The sequence below is a fragment of the Labrus bergylta genome, chromosome 10, assembly GCF_963930695.1.
Source record: "Labrus bergylta chromosome 10, fLabBer1.1, whole genome shotgun sequence".
Classification (NCBI taxonomy): domain Eukaryota; kingdom Metazoa; phylum Chordata; class Actinopteri; order Labriformes; family Labridae; genus Labrus; species Labrus bergylta.
In genome coordinates, this window is record NC_089204.1 from 26524841 (window position 1) to 26545746 (window position 20906).

Sequence of the window (20906 nt, forward strand, 5' to 3'; positions counted from 1 at the left end):
GGCCTGTTGCACCAGTTAATGTGCACCTACATTCGAATGAGTTACGTTCTTCAGTTGTGTCGTTGTTGGGTTGAACCACAGAGACATTAGGTTCATCTTACCTCGTAGAGTGGAACGTCCAAACTAACGGAAATATTGTAGCAGATGTGGTGTTTTTACTTCCTGTGGCCAATCAGTGAAAAATCTTTTTTTTAATTCAGTGTTTGTTACCGTGCTGTATCTTGTACCTAATTATCAATGAACAGCATAACAGCTGCAAATAACTTTGGTTAACACCCGTTTATCCACAAAACAGAGTTGAAATTGTACTTCTTTGAATCTATATTACCATCAATGAGCTCTCCCTAGAACTTAACCTGGAACTGTAGATGCAGTTGAACGCATAGTATTTTTAATCCCGCCACCAGGGGGCACTCAATCAAAACAAAAATCAAAAGATGACGTCGAAATGACGGCGGGGAATCATGGGAGTGATTATCTCTGCTACTTCAGCCCCATTGGAAATCAACTAAGCGTTGACCCTAGTCTAGACGACCGGGTGAAACCGACCTGAGAAGAGAATATGTTACGAGCTAATGTATCCTAAGTATCATTTACATGACCTTTTTATCACAGCAGCGCATAAAGCAACAGTACGGCAGCTTTTTCAGTAGCAAGTTCCTTACGCAGCGTTCTTTGACGTAACATCCAGTGTTTCCACGCCAACAATAAACATGCCTTGTCTGTCATGGGGGGCGGCAACGACAAGATGTCCAGTTACAACTCTACAATGAAGGATTTCTCTGGGTTTTATAACTTCTAGAAATATTCGAGGTAATGTAAGTACTCAACAACAAAAAATATATTACATTTTTAATGACCGTTTTTAATTCATTTAGATATTTTAGTGTAAAAATTCTACATATTGTACGTTTAAATTAAGTTAAGTTAATACTCTTTTTTTTTTAAAGCTAATACAACCTAATTATTAACCCGAGATATTCAGCACTGCAACTCTGTCTTATCAGCCTGGAAATATTCCTTCAATGGAAAACCAATGCATGACTTTTGATCCTGAAGGCATCAGCACGTCATCACTGCTTTGAAGTCCGCTCACGGACCGATGAAGTGAGCCTCGACTTACACATTTCATAATGCCTTTACGTGTTGTTGCTAAAGGCCACAGAGATTAGACTCCCACAGAGAAGGAAGCTGAACAAGTGAAAACATCAAAACCGGGGAGCGTGCGTCTGCTACGTTTCTTGATTAATTCGAGGAATTGCTTCCTAAGAAAGCGGGGGGCCCTGCTGGACGGAGAACCTACCTGGTAAACAATCACACTTGAACCCTCTTGATAGATCCGCACACGCTGAACCGTGTTGACACAGGCCATCAACACAGTGGCTTATGGGTGTTTTGCAGTGCAGCCCGGTGTAGCCATGTTGACACACACATCTATGAGTATTTGTCAGCTCTTCACAGAGGAGGGTCCCCTCGGGGTCGCAAGGATTTGACACGCAGACGTTCACAGATGAGGAGCAGTCTTCACCGCGGTATCCTGGAAGAGGTGGGATCAAAGAAGTGATTGATGTGCTGTTTCTGCTCAGTACAGTATCTTCCTCCCCCCCACCCCCAAGTCTGGCACACATCATGGGTTTGTGATTTCACGTTAGGCTGTCATTGCCACTGTTTTTTCCTCACTGCCGATTTACATATTTTATCCAGCCGGAGCCTCGAGCTCTAAAACCAAAGAAGGATTTCAGTAACAGTACCCAGCCTACAGTGGCTTTTTTCCCCATCAATTGTACTAATTTATGGATTTGTACATGTGTTTTTTTTTTTTAAATGGCTTTCACTTTGACGTCAAATCTGTTATGGTAATATCACGCTAATCAATCAACAACACTAATATGTGTTAACAACATGCATTTACGGCTGGATTGATGCAGAATAAACAAAGAGCAGTACATGACACTCTTTGGTTACAATGATTATAAAAGCTTAATATTAACCCTACTGAGCTCACTACTGCATGACTGAATTTCTTGATTGAATTAAAGTAGAACTTACTGAGGAAGCAATGCCACGCTTGATTTGTGTATAGAAAGACGGACTGAGCTGAACAAATTCAGAATCAATCGACTGCAGAGCGCTGCTCATGTAATACCTGGAAGGCAAATACAGCGAGTTTCACCAGCCTGGTCGTGGGTGCAGGTCCCTCCATTTTCGCAGAAGTCGACATCTGACGCACATGCAGAAACAGGCGTTGAGCAATTCTTACCTGAAAGGTGAATAGAGAGAGTGAACGGTTGACCCAAACCTGTCTGATATATTTAAAATCAATTAACCTCATCGCACTTGTATGTTGTTTTTTTTTTTTTTAGTGAATGAGAGAGACAGACTTCTGTTACTGTAATTAAGTGAGGTCATGTCCACGTTTTGCAGGTTCATTAAAAGTCTTTAAAGAGCCGCATTTGTTGTTGTTTTGCCAGATTAGAAGACGGTAGTGTAACCACCTGTAGCCTGCTTGAATATTTACTTTGTGATAATGAAGACATTTGTCAGGTGTGAAAGAAAATAACATTGTGAGCAGGGCCCGACTGATATGGGATTTTTGTGGCAGATACAGATGTCGATATATAATAATGGCGTACATCTACGATAAAACTAGCCGATACTGAGAGTCACTTGATATGCTATTAGCTGACCGATTAATCGGTCTACTCTAGCTGTGAGCGGACATTTATGGCATGGTGTTTGAGTGAGAAGAGTGTCATTCAGAAGACCCAGATTTACATTAATATGCAACCAAAGTAAACAATTCATAATAACAGCCATGAACTCCTCAAAGTCTCTTTTTGTATCCAAGTGTGCAATAAAAAACACACAAATACTGATCCAGATTTATCTCAGATTTATAAACATAATTAAAAATGTCTTAATGCTCCACAATGTCTTTGAACTCTTTACATTTAACAGGCTATAAAAAAGGTTATCAAAATCAAGTCAAAGTCATCTTTATTGTCAATTTGCCATACGTCCTGGACATAAAGAAAAATAATTTCTCTCCGAATGATGGTGCACACTGCAATAGCTTAAATATGAATTCAAAATAAATACAGATATATAGAAAAGTAATAAGATAATGCGCAAAAAGGTGTCCATTCAAAACAAAAGCAACATCAACACCTGTGCATAGACTTGAACTAAGTATTAATGTATATGAGGCACTAACTTAGTCAAGAGATTTTAAAGTGACAGATGCTTCTGGTTGCTGATGAGGGGACAGTGCGTTAAAGTTTAAAAAGTGTCATCAGCTTTTGGAATTCAAAGCAATATATTATAAGAGCTTTAAAGACACCACTCTAAATCCTTTGTTCAGTGTCTACAGGGCGGGGCGGGGGGGGGGGTGGGGGGGGTGGGGGGGCAAAGATATCTTTATACTCAATCAGCTGCAGTCAATCTGAAAACCGGTCAATGTGCTCTTGCATTTAACAATGGCACCACTTGCGTTGTTATCACTGCAGAGGACTCATCAATCTGCAGCACATTCATTAAAGTCTAAACTATGAAAACGATGACATAGATAACTCACCAGAAAAGCCTGAAGGACAGATGCACTCATAGTCCGCAACCAGGTCAATACATGTGGAGTTATTGGCGCAGTATCCGTGGACACATTCATCATAGTTGATTTCACAGTTCAACCCCCCAAAGCCTGGAATAAAGAGAGAAAGCAGAAATCTCATCAGAGATGGTGTGTGGATGTCAGTAAACAGCAGCCTTGAAAAGATACTAATTAGAATCAAATCGCACCCCGAAGCGATTTACTGCTGTCGTGAAATTTTACACGACTTTTCACTGCAAGCTCATCACAAGTCGGAGAGTACATAATACGGAGAGCAGCCGGCAACACTGTCTGTTTCAGGAAATAAATTACATTTTGTGTTACTGTGTGTCGACCGACTTAACATTTTTTTGGACGGCGAGTTATATCAGCACATTTGATGTTTTTAAAAAAGGAAAAGGTTAAAGTCATGAGGTAAAAGTGAGTGCTGCCAATTTCTGACATTTTAGTCCACCATAAATATATATGCCACTGCATGGTCACGCTACAAAATGACTATCATTAGCACTGTCACACACTGCAGCTACAGGAGGCCCATAACTAATGCTCGGCTATCAGCACCATCGGTGCAGGTCAAATTCTCATCATTTCTCAAACTGACCATGGAACCAATTTCCACCTCTCTCCATGTCATAAAATTTCACAATTATCCCGACTTCATTAAAAATGCATAACAGCCTTCACCGGCTATCAAGGTTCAGTCAGAGGTATGTCTCGCAGGTAAGATGTCAACTGGACCAAGAAATGATCGGAGAAATGGCTGAGATTAATTCCTGCTTATTCTAGAGATGCAATGATTAATCCTGATGGAATGACTTTATGTGAGCAGAAAACGAACGATTGTAGAAAAAACGAAGAGGAGGACCCAGATGCAGATCTAACAAAAAATATTTATTTAAACAAAACGGCCAAAGGTAAGCACACAACTTACTAAAGGAGAAAACTAGCCACGAGGAAAGCAGACATCGACTGACACTGATAACTGACATACAAACAGTGATCTGACACAGAAGGGAAGAAACACAGAGACTAAATAGACATGGGGTAATCAGACACAGGTGAGACCAACAAGAAACGGGTGAGGACAATCAGGGCAATCACACTGGAGGGAAACACACAGAGGCAGGACAAGAGACACTGAGGACAACTACAAACTTAATCATGAAACACTGAAGACACACAGAGAACTCAATGTAGATAAACACTAGAACCTAGAACAGTGGGAGAAGAAATACCAAAATAAAAACACGAGTAACTAAACAAGGAAATGAGAACTACTAAAAGAGGAAATACAAATCTAAACTCTGAAAATACAAAATATAGTATATGTCAAATTATGGGAAATGTGACCTTAAACCCAGGAAACATGAGCATATGTGTAATTAAAATCATTATGAATAAAGGTAGCAATCCCCATCATGTGCTTGAAACACCTTTATACGGACGTATGTTTCGATCTAAGACAACACTCCAACAATGAGCCCACTGATTAGTTTCTGCTCTTTGGGCTTTAGACGGGCTGTCTTAAGCCCAAAGAGCAGAAACTAATCAGTGGGCAATCAACACAATCACCTGGTGTGTTTGCTTGGACTAAATGCAGTTGACCCTCAACACATTATGGTACAATGCTGTACAAATGCTTTAAGCTAACCTTGTTGTGGTCGACATGGTTTGGGCGACAAAAGAAGGTTAGCATCCAAATCTCTATCAGTTGCACAAGAAATGTTGAATCCTTGTACAATCCTCAGCTGCATGAAGGTAGTCGTCATTGCTCTGTTTAAGGATTAACTCCAAAGAAAGTATCCTTAATTTAATGTGCAAGACGTACTGCTTTAGCCGGGACTTTCAGATGGAACAGAATTCAAAGTCACACAAAACAGGGAGACCTTAAAATGAAAACTCCACCGGACGCAGACCCATAGTGGTCAAACTTTCTGAGGTGTATGGATGAGAAAGCAGTACTAGAGAGTTCAAAATACCTTGAAGGTAGCAAACATCTAGCTAAATGATTACGTCCCAGATGCAGTGCGTCACAGAAGGAAAGATGTACCTGCCTGCAATGAGAGCTGCCAGAGGAAAGGGTGAGATTGTCTGATGCTAAAGGCTTCACAGCTAATTGTGGGAAGGACAGACCAAGCAGCTCCTGATTGATGTCCAACAGATCCTGAGTCACCACCTCCATCCGAGAATACTCCTTCAACAGGTTCTGATCCACCACATGCCTAGTCTCCTCCACCTGTGTCATGAAGTAGTGAGCTAAAGTAATAGCTTTAACTAATGAGTAGAGCCCGACCGATTAATCTGCCAGCCGATGATATCGGCCGATATTAGCTTATCCAGTGATTATCGGTATCGGCTAATTTTCATCGCAGATATGCTCCGATATTACTCGATATATTCACCAGTCAAATAGCATTTCACTTGAGTTTCATGGTTTTACACTAGCAGTTCTCTGTCACCAGCAGAGTGTGCTGTATGGATGGATTACAACGCGCATTATCACTCGGCAGAGTGTCAAGCGGTGATTCATATACATGCAGTTACTTTTCAGTTGGGTGACCATCTTGTCTTCATTATATATCTTTTCTACTAATTATTGATCTGCATTTGAGGAATTAACTCAATAAATGTGTACATCTATCTATCTCTACAGATCGAACATATATCTAAGAAAGACATCGGCCAATAAATCAGACTCCCCCCCCCCTAAAATCGATAACGCTATCGGCCCCAAAAATCCCATATCAGTTGTGCCCTACTAATCAGTAACTAATGTGTGTTATTTGAGCTGAGTCATTAATAAACCAACTGAATGTTAAAATTGCAGATAGAGATTGTTCAGTTTGTAATCCTATAACTGGTTATTTAAAGTTAAATCTGGAGGTGATTTGAAAAGAAAAACACTTTGTGTTTTGCAGACACTTTCAGAGTGATGCCTTGTTGAGCTGAAATAACTCTAAACTCTGAAAATCTCTGTGTACACTTATCCATGAGAGTGAGAAAACTGTAGCCGACATTACATTTTGAGAGAGAATGTGTTTGTGTTTCATTTGATCCGAACGGTTTTTCTTTTAATCCACAACTCCAGGGCTCAGAGAGAGTGGTTGGTTGTGCACAAAGGTCTGAATTAGCCACATAATCGTATCAACTCGACTATTGGGAGATTTAATTGCTTTGCAACTTACCCTCCGAGCAAAAGCACTGATACTGGTCAATCCCGTCCACACAGATCCCACCGTTCTGGCATGGCTTGGACTTGCACTCGTTGAGATTTACTTCACAAAACGACCCTGAAAACCCTGCAGCATATTTAAAAAAAAAAAAAAAAAAACGAAAGAAAAAAGAGATTGAAGAAGTTATTGGGATTCTTTTGCTTGGTTTCATTCCTCAGCCAATTAGGATCAGCATGACTTTGTTTTCACAAACAAACGCTGCTTTTCAAAGCTTGTATTGATTTAAAGAGCTTGCCGGGCACATGCAGACTCAGTTCACTGGATCATTTAATCATGTTTAATAAGAGCCAGTCATTGGCCTCCTGATTTATTACATTAAACAAGCCCAATGCAGTGATTTTTAAGATCAAAGACAATCTATACAAAAAAGAGAACCACATGAAACAAATAACATGCATCAGTGCACATGTGTAAAAGCCCTCACACACCTACACACACACACCTACATGCACACAGGCCAATAAGGAGAAACATGTCAGTGTTTAAGGTAAATCATTGCTGCTGCTGCAAAGGCTGTTCATGTATTAACCACACACTTATCTACCAAAGAGTCAGCCAAGTACTAGTCAGGGCTTATTGGTCCTGAGATTCTCTTCACAGTTACAAATAGTGGAAAAAAAGAGGATGTTTTTTTTTGGGGTGGCAGTAGCTCAGTCCGTGGGGACTTGGGTTGGGAGCTGAAGAGGCGCCAGGGCACTTCCCCAAGTAGGCACCAAACCCCCAACCGCTCTGGTGCCCTCCCTGTGTGTAGCAGAGTGTTGCAGCCCCACTCTGACATCTCTCCATTAATGCATGTCCACTGGTCCTGTGTGTTCATGTGTGTGTATTTCTGGTCTATGTGTGTGAGAAGCATGTCTCTCAATAACAGAGTGTAAAGACCAGACTTCCCCTCAGGGATAAATAAAGTATACACAATTCAAAAATAAAAAAAATAGAGAGAAAAGTCAGAATAGGCACTTTTTTTTTTACAGGACTAATACAGCAGCTGTACAAAAATGAGAACAACAACCAGGCAAAAAACTACGACTGCAGTGCAAATTGCTTCTTCATGACAAAACACTTGCCAAGTGAAGCTTTTTTTTGATGACTCACTTTTGAGAGCTCAGATACTTCAATAGCACTTTAATTTATGTAAAACCAAAATATTCTGCTGTCAAACATCGTTTTGAGGTTACAATTATAGGCCAGTAATTAAGGCCTGTTCATAAATGCAGAAATTAAACTCCTGAAAATGTCCTGAAACATTCGGCTTGAGCTGTATAAGTGAGCAAAAGCAGCAGAATGTTTCACTTCGACTTCAACTGGACATTTCTGTGCCCGGTCCAAGTAAATCTTCTGCATGAAGTTGGGGTAGCTGATGTGTCAACGCAGCAAGAAATATCAACTGGGAAAATGACCAGCCAGCAAGCGGGAGATTGCGATTACATTTTGTTCCTGTGACCAGCATCCGACTGGTGAGATCTCTGTGCACGTAATAAAACTGCTTCGTTATTGTTTTCCTGTTCTCCAGCATGTTCATCTCCACTCCGACTGTGAATATGTTGAACTACATGTAGTATTGATATGAAGGCTTCATCTGTGTCATATTTTATACATCGTGACCTGCCTCTGTAAGGTGCATGAGTGACAGGCATGTCAGGAGGATTTCAGGAGCAGCCTGCCTGAAGTCTTCCAGGAATTTAGAAGCGCGAAAATGTGCAAAAAGTGCTGAAGAGTGTTTTAGTTGTGCACATAAAAAGGAATTAATCTTGGTGTTTTTAGTGCCAAAAACAAATGAACGCATATTCCATAATTCTGTACTTGATATATATGCAACAAGCAAAATCACAAATGCACCGCCCACCATTTTGAGTCCGGCGACACTCTTGACTTCACTGATGTGATTTAGTGCGAGTACTAAATACCAGGTCAAAAAGACGGGCAAAACGATATACAGTGGAGCTGAGGGAGAGTGTGAGTAACAAGTTTTGCATCATATTAGGTTGGCAAGCATTAGATAATGTGCACGCCAAGGCTGCCGACCTGAAGCACCGAGACAAGACAGCAACCTCGCAGTTTGCCCTTGAGAAGTGATCTGAGAGAGCAGCTCGCCGCAGGTTGCTTTCATTTACATAGGAAATCACTCACAATCCTTCACTCTGACATCTGCCGAGCATAAGTGCAACAGCAGTAATGGAGTTACGGTTATTGATTGGGTTACATGAACTTCTGTGTAATAGCCATTCATTTGGAAAGAGATAGCAAGGGGCTGGTGTGGAGTCGTGTCGACTGAATTATGATTGGCTTGGCAGGGAAAATATTTTTATTTCAAGTGCCGTAACCTTACCGAGGAATAAGCTGCATGACTTCCTGTGCATGTACACACATAGCACTACACCGCCGGCACTCTGTCACTTACTGCACATATATCCTTCCCTTTGCAGAACTCTGAAGCCTGCTTACCCCTGGCAGAGCTCACAGTATCTAGCAGGTCAAGCCTTTTCTACTTACAGCTGTGTTATCCCTGTCACTGCTGGCAACTGCTGCTGTGATAACACTGTCATCCTCATGGAGGGGAATCAGGGGGACGGGACTGACACGCAAACAAAATAGTGTTTTTGCAGGAACTGTCAAGTTAATCTGTGTAAATGAGCAGTAGCGTGAGATTATGCGTACAACAACCTCTATCCAAGGGTCTGTGGTTAGAAGGAATTAAAAAGCTGGAGAGATGTTCAAGCCCCTTCAGGCTAATTTTAGATCTTTTTTTTATTGTGCTATAACATTGATTGCATTTACTTCATTTTCAGTTAAAAAGGTGTTACATTATTCTTTTTTTATTTTGGTTATATTTTTGTTGTTGTTAAAGGCTTTATCTGCGATTTTTCACACTTCAATGTAATTGAAATCAAGTTTATCCTCTGAAAATAACTCTGTGAGTCATGACTGTCTACAATGGGTGTAACACCCGAGTCCCACTGTCTGTGATGTTTTCAGAGTTTTCAGAGTCCTATCTTCAGTTTGTTTACATCGCCAGGACGGCCGGCTGACTCCTCCCCTCGTGTATAAAAGTTGTTTAATTGAGGGACTAGAGAAAAGAAGAATAACATACTGTACTCACTGCTTAACTGTGTTTCTAGATCACGCTCATTTCAGGTAAATTTACATGCAGTGTGAAGATACCAGCATAATAAAGATCGCTAGCATTAGCATGCTAACACAACAGTGCAGCGCGAGTTGTTTTGGTTTCATGCTGGTGCTCAAGGGCGACATCTGCTGGATCAAAAAATCGCACATAAAGCCTTTAAGCACGATAACTTTTAGAATTTATTTTTTACACGTTTTCCTAAATTAGATAAAACAGCTGAAGACAGGCATATATATTTATATATGGTACATCTTTGATTCAAGAAATATGTTCGACTGTTTACTACTAATAAACTCCTGTCAATCAATTAATCAGCCAATCCTTACTGCGCAGACTCGAGGCTCCAAATGTGCAATATGACAGCACCCGTCACTGGGTAGTTTTGGCTTCATATTTGTACAGGATGAAGTTGTGGCACATTGTCCATCTTTATATACAGTCTACTGTCCTGCCATGTAATAATTTAACACGTGTAGATAGATATTTCTTTTTCCCAAACTAGGACAGTTTTAAATAAAGCTGCATGAATACCATAACACATGTTTCAGGTAATACTCACCACTTTTACAAATGCAAGAGACGTTCTGTCCATCCTTGGTCTCAGAGCATATTAACGTATGTTCGCTGCACAATCCAAACGAACAAAGGTCAATGTCCACGGAGCAATCTTTCCCCTTGAACCCTGCAATGAAAATGTAAATGAACAACTCTAGAAAAGAAAACCTGACAGACCTGAATAAAAAGCAGCAAAATAACACACGTTATGTGACGCACATATGTAAAAATATGTGTGGCTTTGCATTTTATAAGGTTAGAAGACCTTTTCTTTCACAGATTAATGGAGGTATTGATCCTTCCCCTTCCAATCTACCTGCTATGCAGTATGCTAATTGAGTGAATCATTGACAGAGACCCACCCCAGCAAACTGATCTATATCACATTTATCTGCCCCACCAAATGCACGTCTGCATGTCACTGATAGATACCCCTGTCAATATCTATTGTTGTAAATAAAGCTCAGACAGATGGTGAGGTAAATGTCATTACTGTTGGAACAATTGAGGATGACTTGAAGAGAGAATCATGAGATGGATTATTGTGTTTATTTCAATGACATCACAAAGTGAACATTGGGAAATTTAGGTTAAAAAAAATATGGTATTTTTGTTTAAATTATTTTATCTACAAAGGCTTGAAATTTTACTTAAAGGCTTTATATGCGATTTTTTGATCCAGCAGATGTCGCCCTTGAGCATCAGCATGAAACCAAAACAACTCACGCTACATGTGATGTAAACAAACTGAAGACAGGAAATGTTGGGAGGAGAGAGAAGGGGGATGACATGAAGCAAAGGGCAGGGGTCAGATTCAAATCGAAGGCTGCTGCGATGAGGACTGTTGCCTCTGAACATGGGGCGTGCAACATAACCTTTAGGTTATCTAGCGCCCTGCGTCATGGAACTTTTGAGTTTTTAAAAGCTAAATATTCCTAATTTCATTTCTCTGACTTAAAACCTCTTAAAACCCAGTGCATCTTCCCACATCTTCTTTCATGTACAGCTGTTTACATCTGTGTGCTGCAAAGCAAGTCTCACTCTTGGGAGAATGGGTGGAATCGTAGGAATGTAAATCCCCTTTAGCAAGACGTATAGTCATATTGGAATGTGTTTTTCCTGTTGAAAGTAGCTTATCACTTTCTTTATATTGTGGCTCGTCTCCAGAGCAGCGTACTTTACATCAACACATCTATCTAGATATTTGATGACCTTCCAACTACCCTTTTTCTCATCATATTATGTATTGCACCGACTAGTTAATGGTGGGCTATCGCCTCCAACAGAGTGTTTCAGAAGTGTTTAATAACCAATTGTGCATGCAATTCACTCGGAGGTTAATGTTGCATGAAGGAATGTCACATTTACAGTGTCACACGCTCCAGAAGGGACCTCCTTTTCTATCTGACAGCTACGAGTGGCTCAGCCAAACTGTGCTGCAGAGAGAAGGGCAGAAAGTACAAAAAAAAATTAAAAATAGAAATCTCAAAGTTCAAAGTCAACAAAACATGCTGTGATGTATTGTTGAATGCAGTAAAGAGAGTCCAATCTATTCTCATGTACAGTGGTTGATGATAACACTCATGGGTCATAACTACTACCCGTTGGCCTGGATTACTGCTGTTCATCAGCATATTTAATCATATCTCTCATTATCAATGTTCTGGTCGCTTCACTGAACTGAAAATCATGTTCTTGGATCTAAATCCCTGAATTAAGTTTAATAAATAAAATGGGATTAATGGTTTTGAACAATTACGAAACCTGGATGTAGCTTGTAAGCTCATTACCTCCTGTGAGAGGTTATACTGTATGTTGGGCCTTCCTTGTTGGTTTAACCGTTTGAAGCAGAGTTAATACAATATTGAGAAGATTATTGATGGGTCAAGGAAAGAGATTGTATCCGAAACCCATACAAATGTACTGCCTACCACACACTCGAATAGTATTTACTGCGTACTAACTAGCAGGATTTTGCACTTCCGCATCAGCTCCATTTTTAACACTGGAGGTTACTGCTATATTAGAACTTTTGAGTAAGTGCAATTCATTTATTTTGTCATCATTTGTCGATCAGGTGAAGTTCTTTTAATTTATTTCTCTTCACTTTTGAGTTACATGGCTGATTTGCTCTCCTTCCTGGTTTAAACAAAAGATGAGGCTGAGGACAGTGTCTGGCTTTCTGGGAGAGGACCATACCAAGTGTTCTGACCGTATGGCTAAGTCCTCCCCTGTGTGATATTGTTGTTTTGGTCAGCTGGCTTAAATATATCCCTCACTTCTCATTGTGTTATGTGTGTTAATAGAGTTCATATCCTGTTCAGTTAGCACTCTTTTTTCAGTAAATTAATAATATTTTTCCTTTCATCAAGTCCTCCACTTACATATTTTGCTATTTTGCTTTTGTAAGCACAGTTTTTGAATAAAGAAGCCTGGTTTTTGAACTTGTAACCTGTGTTTCTTATGCCTCAACTGCAAGGTCCATAACATTTTATGTCATAAACGGAGAATGTTGGTACAACTTGGTCCAAACACAGAACCTTTCAAAATAGTGATAGTCTTTCTGACCCTTTTGGTGTTTTTGTAGGGAGAAGCAAGCAAACCTGATGCACCATTCATCTCACTGAATTACTGAAAAGATAAAGTAATCAAATTAATCTGTCTATAAATCTGTCGATTAAATCAAAACCATAATGGAAGTTTTACCGACACATCGGTGTTCTGTTTTTTGCCCAAATCAAATTAGAGCAAAATGCAGAAACATAATAAGGGCAGATTATCTACAGAGATGTATTTACGGCACCCATTATGTCATAAAAACACAGCAAGTAACAGGTGCTGCACATGTTTCCAGGCAGTCAGTGTTTTAATGACTTCACCTGCATTTGTGATGATTTAGTGTGCAGTAAAGCAGAGGGCTGTTTAGCAGAGGGAGCTGCACAGACAGAGGGCTAAAAAGCTCAATGCCGACTCCACAGGGGGAGTATTGTCTCAGTACATCAAAATTTAAAAAAAAACTCAGTTAAAAAGTAGACTTACAAATATTGGAGTTAAATACCCTCTGTTAATTATGTTACTGAATCCAGATCTTCCTTTGTTAAGTATTCTAACCTTTGAACTCTTCTAAAGAAACGAGTCAGAGAGTGCATACATTGGAATTACAATGATTAGAATCTGTACCTACCGAGGTTATTAGGTTTTGTTCTTAAAGGTCACATATTCTCCTCCTTTTCATCCAGTTAAAAAAAAGTCTCAGAGCGCCCCAAAACATGTCTGTGAAGTTTCTTGTTCTAAATCCACTCTGATCCTGTATTTGATCATGTCTATAAACCCCTCTATTTCAGCCCTGCTCAGAACAGGCTGTTTCTGTGTCTGTATCTTTAAATATGTAAATGAGCTGTGTTTGATCACGCTCCTCTCTAGAAGGGCTTGGATGTCTCGGGCTTTCTCGCTCCATTCCCGATTGTTTACAGTGAGAAGAAAGACTCACAGAGCAGATAAAACACCTAGCTGTGGGAGTGTCACCCACCTGGGGGAGGGGTTACTGCCCTTTGTGATGTCATGAGGGCAAAATTGCCTGTTTGAGCACACATTTTTTGAAAAGTGGAGCAGGGAAAAGATGGAGAGGATGGACTTTTCTCATCATTGGGGGGTTTGTAGATTGGTTAGGGCCACATATTAGTGGAAAAAAAACCATGGGAAAGTGTATTTTGCATCATATGTGACCTTTAATACTCCAACTTTGTACATTGTATTTTTTTAATATTTTCTTGTTTTCATCTTCAAAGAAATACAGAGCCTACATTGTTGTTTTGCTTCTTGAGATGTCATTTCTTGGAGTTACTTCAAGTGCTTTAGAAATTGTATTAACTTACGTTTATTTAGGTTTTGTGAGTTATTTTTTAGCTTTTATGGTTTTTATATGACGTCATTTAAAAGACTATGTTTAGCAAACAATGAACCCATAGCCAGGCCTTGGCCACTCTTTGACTTTCAAGCCCTTTTTAAACGGACATCGTTGACCATCCTACACATGACCACGGGGCTTAGGTGTCTTTGTTTTTTTTAATAACAATTTCTACCTTTTTATTATACTTCACAACACACAACAACTTATACGCAATCATGTGAAAAATCAAAGCAAAGAAAGGACTTAAAGGTTAAAGAAATGATTTCCAAAAACAGATCAATTCTCTGTGCCAGAGTGCATTGTGTGCGTCCTTTACACCTTTGTTCTGTGAATGTTCTCTTTCAAATATTAGTTTGTAAATCCCGTCCTGTGTGATGTGGTTGTTTGCAATGGAATGTGACATTGGACTTGTAATGCCAAGTGGGCGGACTATGGCACTCTGACTCGGGCAATCAAGCAGTGATTAGGCATTTCATTACCAGAGGGCATTGTAAAATCAACCGCACATTGAGGACTGTAACACCACCTTCTATTACGGGCTGAATGTGGATCCTTTGAGGAACATGTGTTCTAAAGTTCCAGACCTATAGATTTGTATAAAACATGGTGTACCCTAATTAAAGGACCAACATGTAAGATATCCTGTCCTTTAAACACTCCACTGGCTCCCTGTCGAATACCACATTGACTATAAGATTCTCCTTCTCACTTTCAAGGCTCTCCATGACCTTACACCTTCACACCTTTCTGATCTCCTTCACACATACACACCCTCCCTGACCCTCCGTTCTGCCTCCTCCATGCTCCTCACCACACCTCCTGCCCACCTATCATCAATGGGGTCGCAAGCCTTTAGCCGTGCAGCCCCTCGTCTCTGGAACTTTCTCCCACATACCATCCATGACATTAACTCTCTCCCCACCTTCAAATCACAGTTCAAAACACAGCTTTTAGATTAGCCTACTGTGTCTGACCATGCCCTTCTTACTCTTGCTGTTTTTGTTTTTAAGTAGTTGATTGTGTTCTTGTTTTTACTTAATAAATAAAATGCATTATTATTATTACTATATCTACTGAATTAAATGATAAAATTAACTCACTATATCATAAGACATTAAGGAAACATGCTCTGTTGAAGCGCTGGCTTCTATGACAACAATACAGCAGCCAGTATGTCCCCCTCTTACAGTAAGTTTAGATTTCGGTCCGGAACGGTTTGTTTTTGTTTTGACCAGAGAAGGTAGGCAGTTTTTAAGGCACCCCCACACATCCATTTTGGACAACCCTCAGTCTGCCAGACAAATGTCAAACCAACAGGTGTTGCAGCGATGGAAGCGACCATTGAACTGGTTCAGATTCAAAATTAAACCCGACCTAAAGAGCCTCAGCATTATCTAATACGCTCCACGAGCTGAATCCTGGTAAAACTAGGATAAATATTTGAGATTCTTTTGAAAAATGGATAGAGGTTAGAACGTAGAAAGGTTTCAAGACTGATGCAGAGCTGGTCAAACACTGAAGCTTCAGTGTCCACGACATGACAACCTGTGTGAACAGGAACCAAGTACCCATTTTAAACGCTAGGTGTCAGAGTTACATATTGCTGATAAATAAGAATTAGAAACTAAGAACAGAGGTTGCAGAAGACCTTCTTGCTGTCCTTTTGACTGACAGGGTTGTAAAACATTGTCCTGACAAAAACACAGCACTTTTAACTGTGTCACTACAGTAATAGCTTAGTTTGGCTAATGTGAGCATTCGCTAGTTAATGCTAATCAAACCAGTTAGTTAGTGTGTTGCGTTTATGCTAGCACAAGTATGCTAGCGTACCTTGCACAAGCATCAGCTTAATACAGTCACTGAGCAGCTGATTTAGACTTAGCTGTATCCTGGATAGCAGATAGCTGTATTCTCTCAAACTCAGACTAAAGGACAACACATCTGTGCTGGGCACAAACACCCTTAAACCCTGTGTTAGACATTATAAATTACCTTGCTGTGGTTTTTAGCACATCCAGCCTATGGTGAATAAAGTTTATTTATGGGGGGGAAAGGCTCCAGAGGTTTTATTTGTGCCAACGTTGGGGTACACTGGTCCCACTGAACACCGGCCCAAATGCATGTGTGACTTGGGCAGTGAGACAGCAAGCTGGTGCCCAAGGGATCTTGACTGATGCAGCTTCCCCAGTCAGTCTGCCCTTTGTACACTAAGCAAACGTTTGCTGTGTGTCATACACAGAAGTTAAAACAAAAAAATTTGTGCAGAATTTTACGGCATCATACGTGCCAGACTTGTGGGAATCGCTGGGTAGAGAACAACTAATTTGTACTCTGGATCGCCCCTTGATATAGTAATCTGTCAAACTGACACACAGCCTTCAGAGTTTCCCAAAGGCGTTCCAAAAAGGATTTGGTTTCAGGCAACCTCTGAACAGAGACGTGATGCTAACATGCATCTTAGCAAGAAACAGCACCTTCTGATGTGGATTTTTTAACCATTGCTCACGATACAGATTTTTTTTTTTTCCATGCAATCAACATTTCAAATTGCGAGATACTCTATAATTCTTCATTGTGCTATTTTAAGAGGCATATCTTGGCAAACAATTGAAAAATGACCAAGGTAAACAGACAAGTGTGTACTACATACGAACAAAAAAAAGAAAAAAACCTTTTCATGCATCCCCAAGGTACACAGTACACAGAAAATTAATGGCATGATATTTTTGTAAACATGCTCAATATAACACAAGAATTTGGTACTTACCCAGCGGACAATGACAAATGTAGTCATTTATCAGATCTATACACGAGCCTCCATTTAGACAAGGCTGCGACCAGCAATCATTTACATTCAAGGAGCAGGCCCGTCCTGCAGGGAGAAACAAACAAACTCTATCCATTTATGTCACAGGGAATACAGGTTAAAATATGTTTATACTAACACACTTGCTGCCACTGTGGACATGTTGAAATGATTGGAAAATAAATTAATGCCGCAGACGCAGTAATAGGTGGATATTAATTGTAGCCACGGCAACATTTACCACATATTCAGCCCATACTTGTTTTTTTTCTCAACAGTAATTTATTGACGTCAGAGGGAGTTTATTACCTCTAGTCCTACAGGCTCAAGCTGTGATTGAATGATAATGTGTTCAGCTTGTTGCATGCAAAAAGGGTCAAACCTCAGTTTTAGTATCCTCTGGGCGAGAGGTAGATGTAGAATATTTTCAATGTTGTACTGACACATCCAAAGCCCCACCAGGCCTGGCCTCTGGCGGTATTTTAGCCCTCTTAGTCCTCTATGAACTGCAGAACTCATAGAGAACTAACAACCTGACAACCTCGGGCACTGCTCTCCACACACCTCCTGCACACCTCTCCCTGCACTCCTGTCTCCACCAAAGGTAATTGTGCTTTTGCCATCATGACCCAACACATTGGAAAGTGCTCTCCTAATCACGTACTGTAAGATCCTCACATAATTAAGGTAGCTGCTGACAGTCGCTGCCAGCCTAAATATACAGTACAAGCACACGGTCTATGATAATGTGACAGACTGTTCTGCCAGCATGTATTAATGAATTTAGCAGCTTACATGTTACTGCTCCACTGTTCAATTTGGACCTTTCCATCACACATGGCCGAGACTTTTAAAGTAAAGTAACCGTCTACATTATGCCAAATGTCTTAGATGTCAAACTATCTTAAATGGATATTAGAGGTAATGCCCTGTTCCACCAAGCGGTCCAGTTCAGTTTGGTTGGTACAGTACACATTTATTGGCCTTTCCACTGTCAAACGCTGGGAATAGTACCAAAATAAGCAATCCTATTTTTTAGCTACCCTTCTGTTGAGGTGCCAAGCTTATTGATCTGACCCTTATGGTCCAGCAAAACACACGGAAGTTTGTTGATTGGTCAAAAGAGTATTTGCTTCTCTTGCTATAGTATTATTAAAGGACAAACACAAAACATGCCATTTTTAAAAATTGACTGGATTTCAAGTTTTTTTCGACTGTCAGTGTGTAGCATTGCCCATCTTGCCCATCAAGCGGTGCACCGTTGGATCTTTTGCAATGCTACCTCAGTCAGAACAGCCAGGTTGGAGACATGTCACATTAATGTCAGTTTTGAGCGACACCTGCCACAGTTTTGTGCTAACGGGATAGGCGTTAGCATAAGTCACTCACACTTGGAAAAGAATTTGAGACAGCTGCAACAGATTTAGTCTCAAGTGGGACAGTGTGGGATCTCACAGCTATTTTGGGTTGAACTTCTGTACAAGCAAAATCTCGAGGGGTCATATTGTAACCGACTTGTGTCTGAAAGCATATTCAAAGAATAAATGTTTTAAATGTTATATTTAAAAAGAGAACTTAATACTCATATTTTCAGTTGTATTAAGGAACAATATGACAGTTAGGAAAACATTTTTACTTTTCTATTTAGGGTGATTTCAATCATGTCTTACTGCTTCTCTACAGTACAACTGTTACCATTACTTAATTCATATGTAACTCATATATTTGGACTCACCGCTTTCACATCTTAAGTTTACATATAAAAGATCTATCATTAGTTTAATGATCCTAATGCTCAAGTAACTCTATCAATGCAGCACATTCTTGGTTTTTAAATCCTCACAGTAGACTAAAAATCTGCAGTGGAAAGCTGGGAGTCCTGTGGCTGGCCGCACTAATGGCTGTAAATAGGCTCACATTCACATCAGATGGTCTCATACCCTCAAACCCCGGGGGACAGTGGCACCGATAATCACTGATTAGGTCCACACAGGTGGCGCCGCCCGCGCAGGGGAAGCTGTTGCACTCATTTGTTTCCAGTTCACAGAGCGATCCTTCATATCCGAGCGTGCAGCGGCAGGCAAAGTTACTCCGCTGGTTCACGCAGACACCGTGCTCAGAGCAGCGATGACCAACACAATAATCAATGTCCTCCTCACAGTAGACGCCTGTGTATCCTCTGGGGCAAAGGCAGCTGTGGACACAATGAAGAGAATGTCTTAATACTGCATAGAGTCGGAAAGAAGTCTTTCAAGCCTGAAGGGGAGAGAAACAGTAAATGTCACGACTTTTACAATCATTGACATTCTGCTGCATGAACCGCCTGGAGACGACCAGCGAACGCTCACCTGTAGCCGTCAATCTCGTCCACACAGGAACCTCCGTTTTGACACCAATGCTGAACACAATCATTGACATTTATACGGCAGTTCTGACCGGTCCAACCAGGTGCACATATGCAGGTGTATTTGCTGGCGTTATTCAGCACGCAGCGTCCTCCGTTGGCACATGGCTGTTGGTAAAAGATAGAACCGTTAGATAGTAGACACGTCATGGTTCATGTGAAAACATGGCATTGTTTCATTCGGTGTGTTAATATCTTAGATTAGAGAGAGCCTCTGCTGGTTAAAATGTCACCAATAAACGAGAATGAAACCTGGAGACATTTCCCGCTCCTGGCAGCCTCAAATTGAGCTTCATCACAGCCATCTGACTCACTCATGAATACAGATTCATGGTTTTATTCTGGCTTCTCGCAGTGTTACGTGGAGCATCTAAATCATGTCTTACAAGACAAGCTCAATGGTGGTTGAGGGGCTAAACCTCCCAAGTGTTCTCCATAACAGAACAGATGTGCCTGCTAGCTGCTACATGTGTATACTTAAAGGAGGGTAAACAAAGGGGAAGAGGAAGAGTCGGCTTCTAGGAAGGTGTATTATGCAGCCATCATGGCATTTCTGTAAAGGGGCCAACAGACAGCCTTTCTCCACAGTGAGTGATCATCTCAATCTGTCATCTGAAGAAGCTCCACTCCTCACGTGGCAGACTCAAAAATACAGACATTGCATATCTTCACATGCACTCATCCGTTTCAATGGCAGGAGGCCTTTTCATTCCTGTAAATGTGCCACTCATGTGCATGCCAGAAGCAAGGAAACCTGGCAAAAATAAGATCAATTCCAGCGTTCTTTTTTTTTTTTTCTGATATTGTGCAAAGAAAGTACCAAAGCTTTTTTCTTTTTCTTTGACCATGAATACTTGTGCGTCACCACGTTCAAAATCAAAGAAAATATCCCAAAAATATGCTTCAAATATTCAAACATGCATATGTGAATAAACAGAAACCCCCATACATACAGAGTGTTTATGTATTTAGAGGCATGCCACAGTTCACAATCTTCTTACTTAACAACAACTCAGTATTGATTCAAATGTTTTCACAGAAGCATTTCCAATTGAACAATAAACATCAGAAGAAAGCAGAAAATTCCCTCATTAGTCAGAGTTAAATACAGATTTCTTCCTGGGTAAACCAACATACTCTGCAGCTTCAGCACCAGCTGATTGCTGTGTTCATGGATCATGGCATTTGCTGTCAATTTTCTTGTGGGACTTATTGTTATCCCTGTGTATAACAAAGGATTACCACATGTTTTATAAACAACATACTG

General features: G+C 40.4%; 1 protein-coding gene across 1 annotated transcript in view; it reads right to left on the bottom strand.

The window, feature by feature from the left end:
- The window catches only part of eys (eyes shut homolog), a 200799-nt gene that overhangs the window by 149049 nt on the left and 30844 nt on the right, over positions 1-20906 (bottom strand). Inside the window, exons 9-16 of the mRNA XM_065959486.1 lie at positions 19584-19747; positions 19176-19429; positions 17197-17301; positions 10524-10646; positions 6793-6906; positions 3575-3697; positions 2147-2260; positions 1304-1537 (exon numbers count right to left, since the gene is read on the bottom strand). Coding sequence (XP_065815558.1) covers positions 1304-1537; positions 2147-2260; positions 3575-3697; positions 6793-6906; positions 10524-10646; positions 17197-17301; positions 19176-19429; positions 19584-19747 — 1231 coding nt within the window. The remainder of the gene's footprint in view (positions 1-1303; positions 1538-2146; positions 2261-3574; positions 3698-6792; positions 6907-10523; positions 10647-17196; positions 17302-19175; positions 19430-19583; positions 19748-20906) is intronic.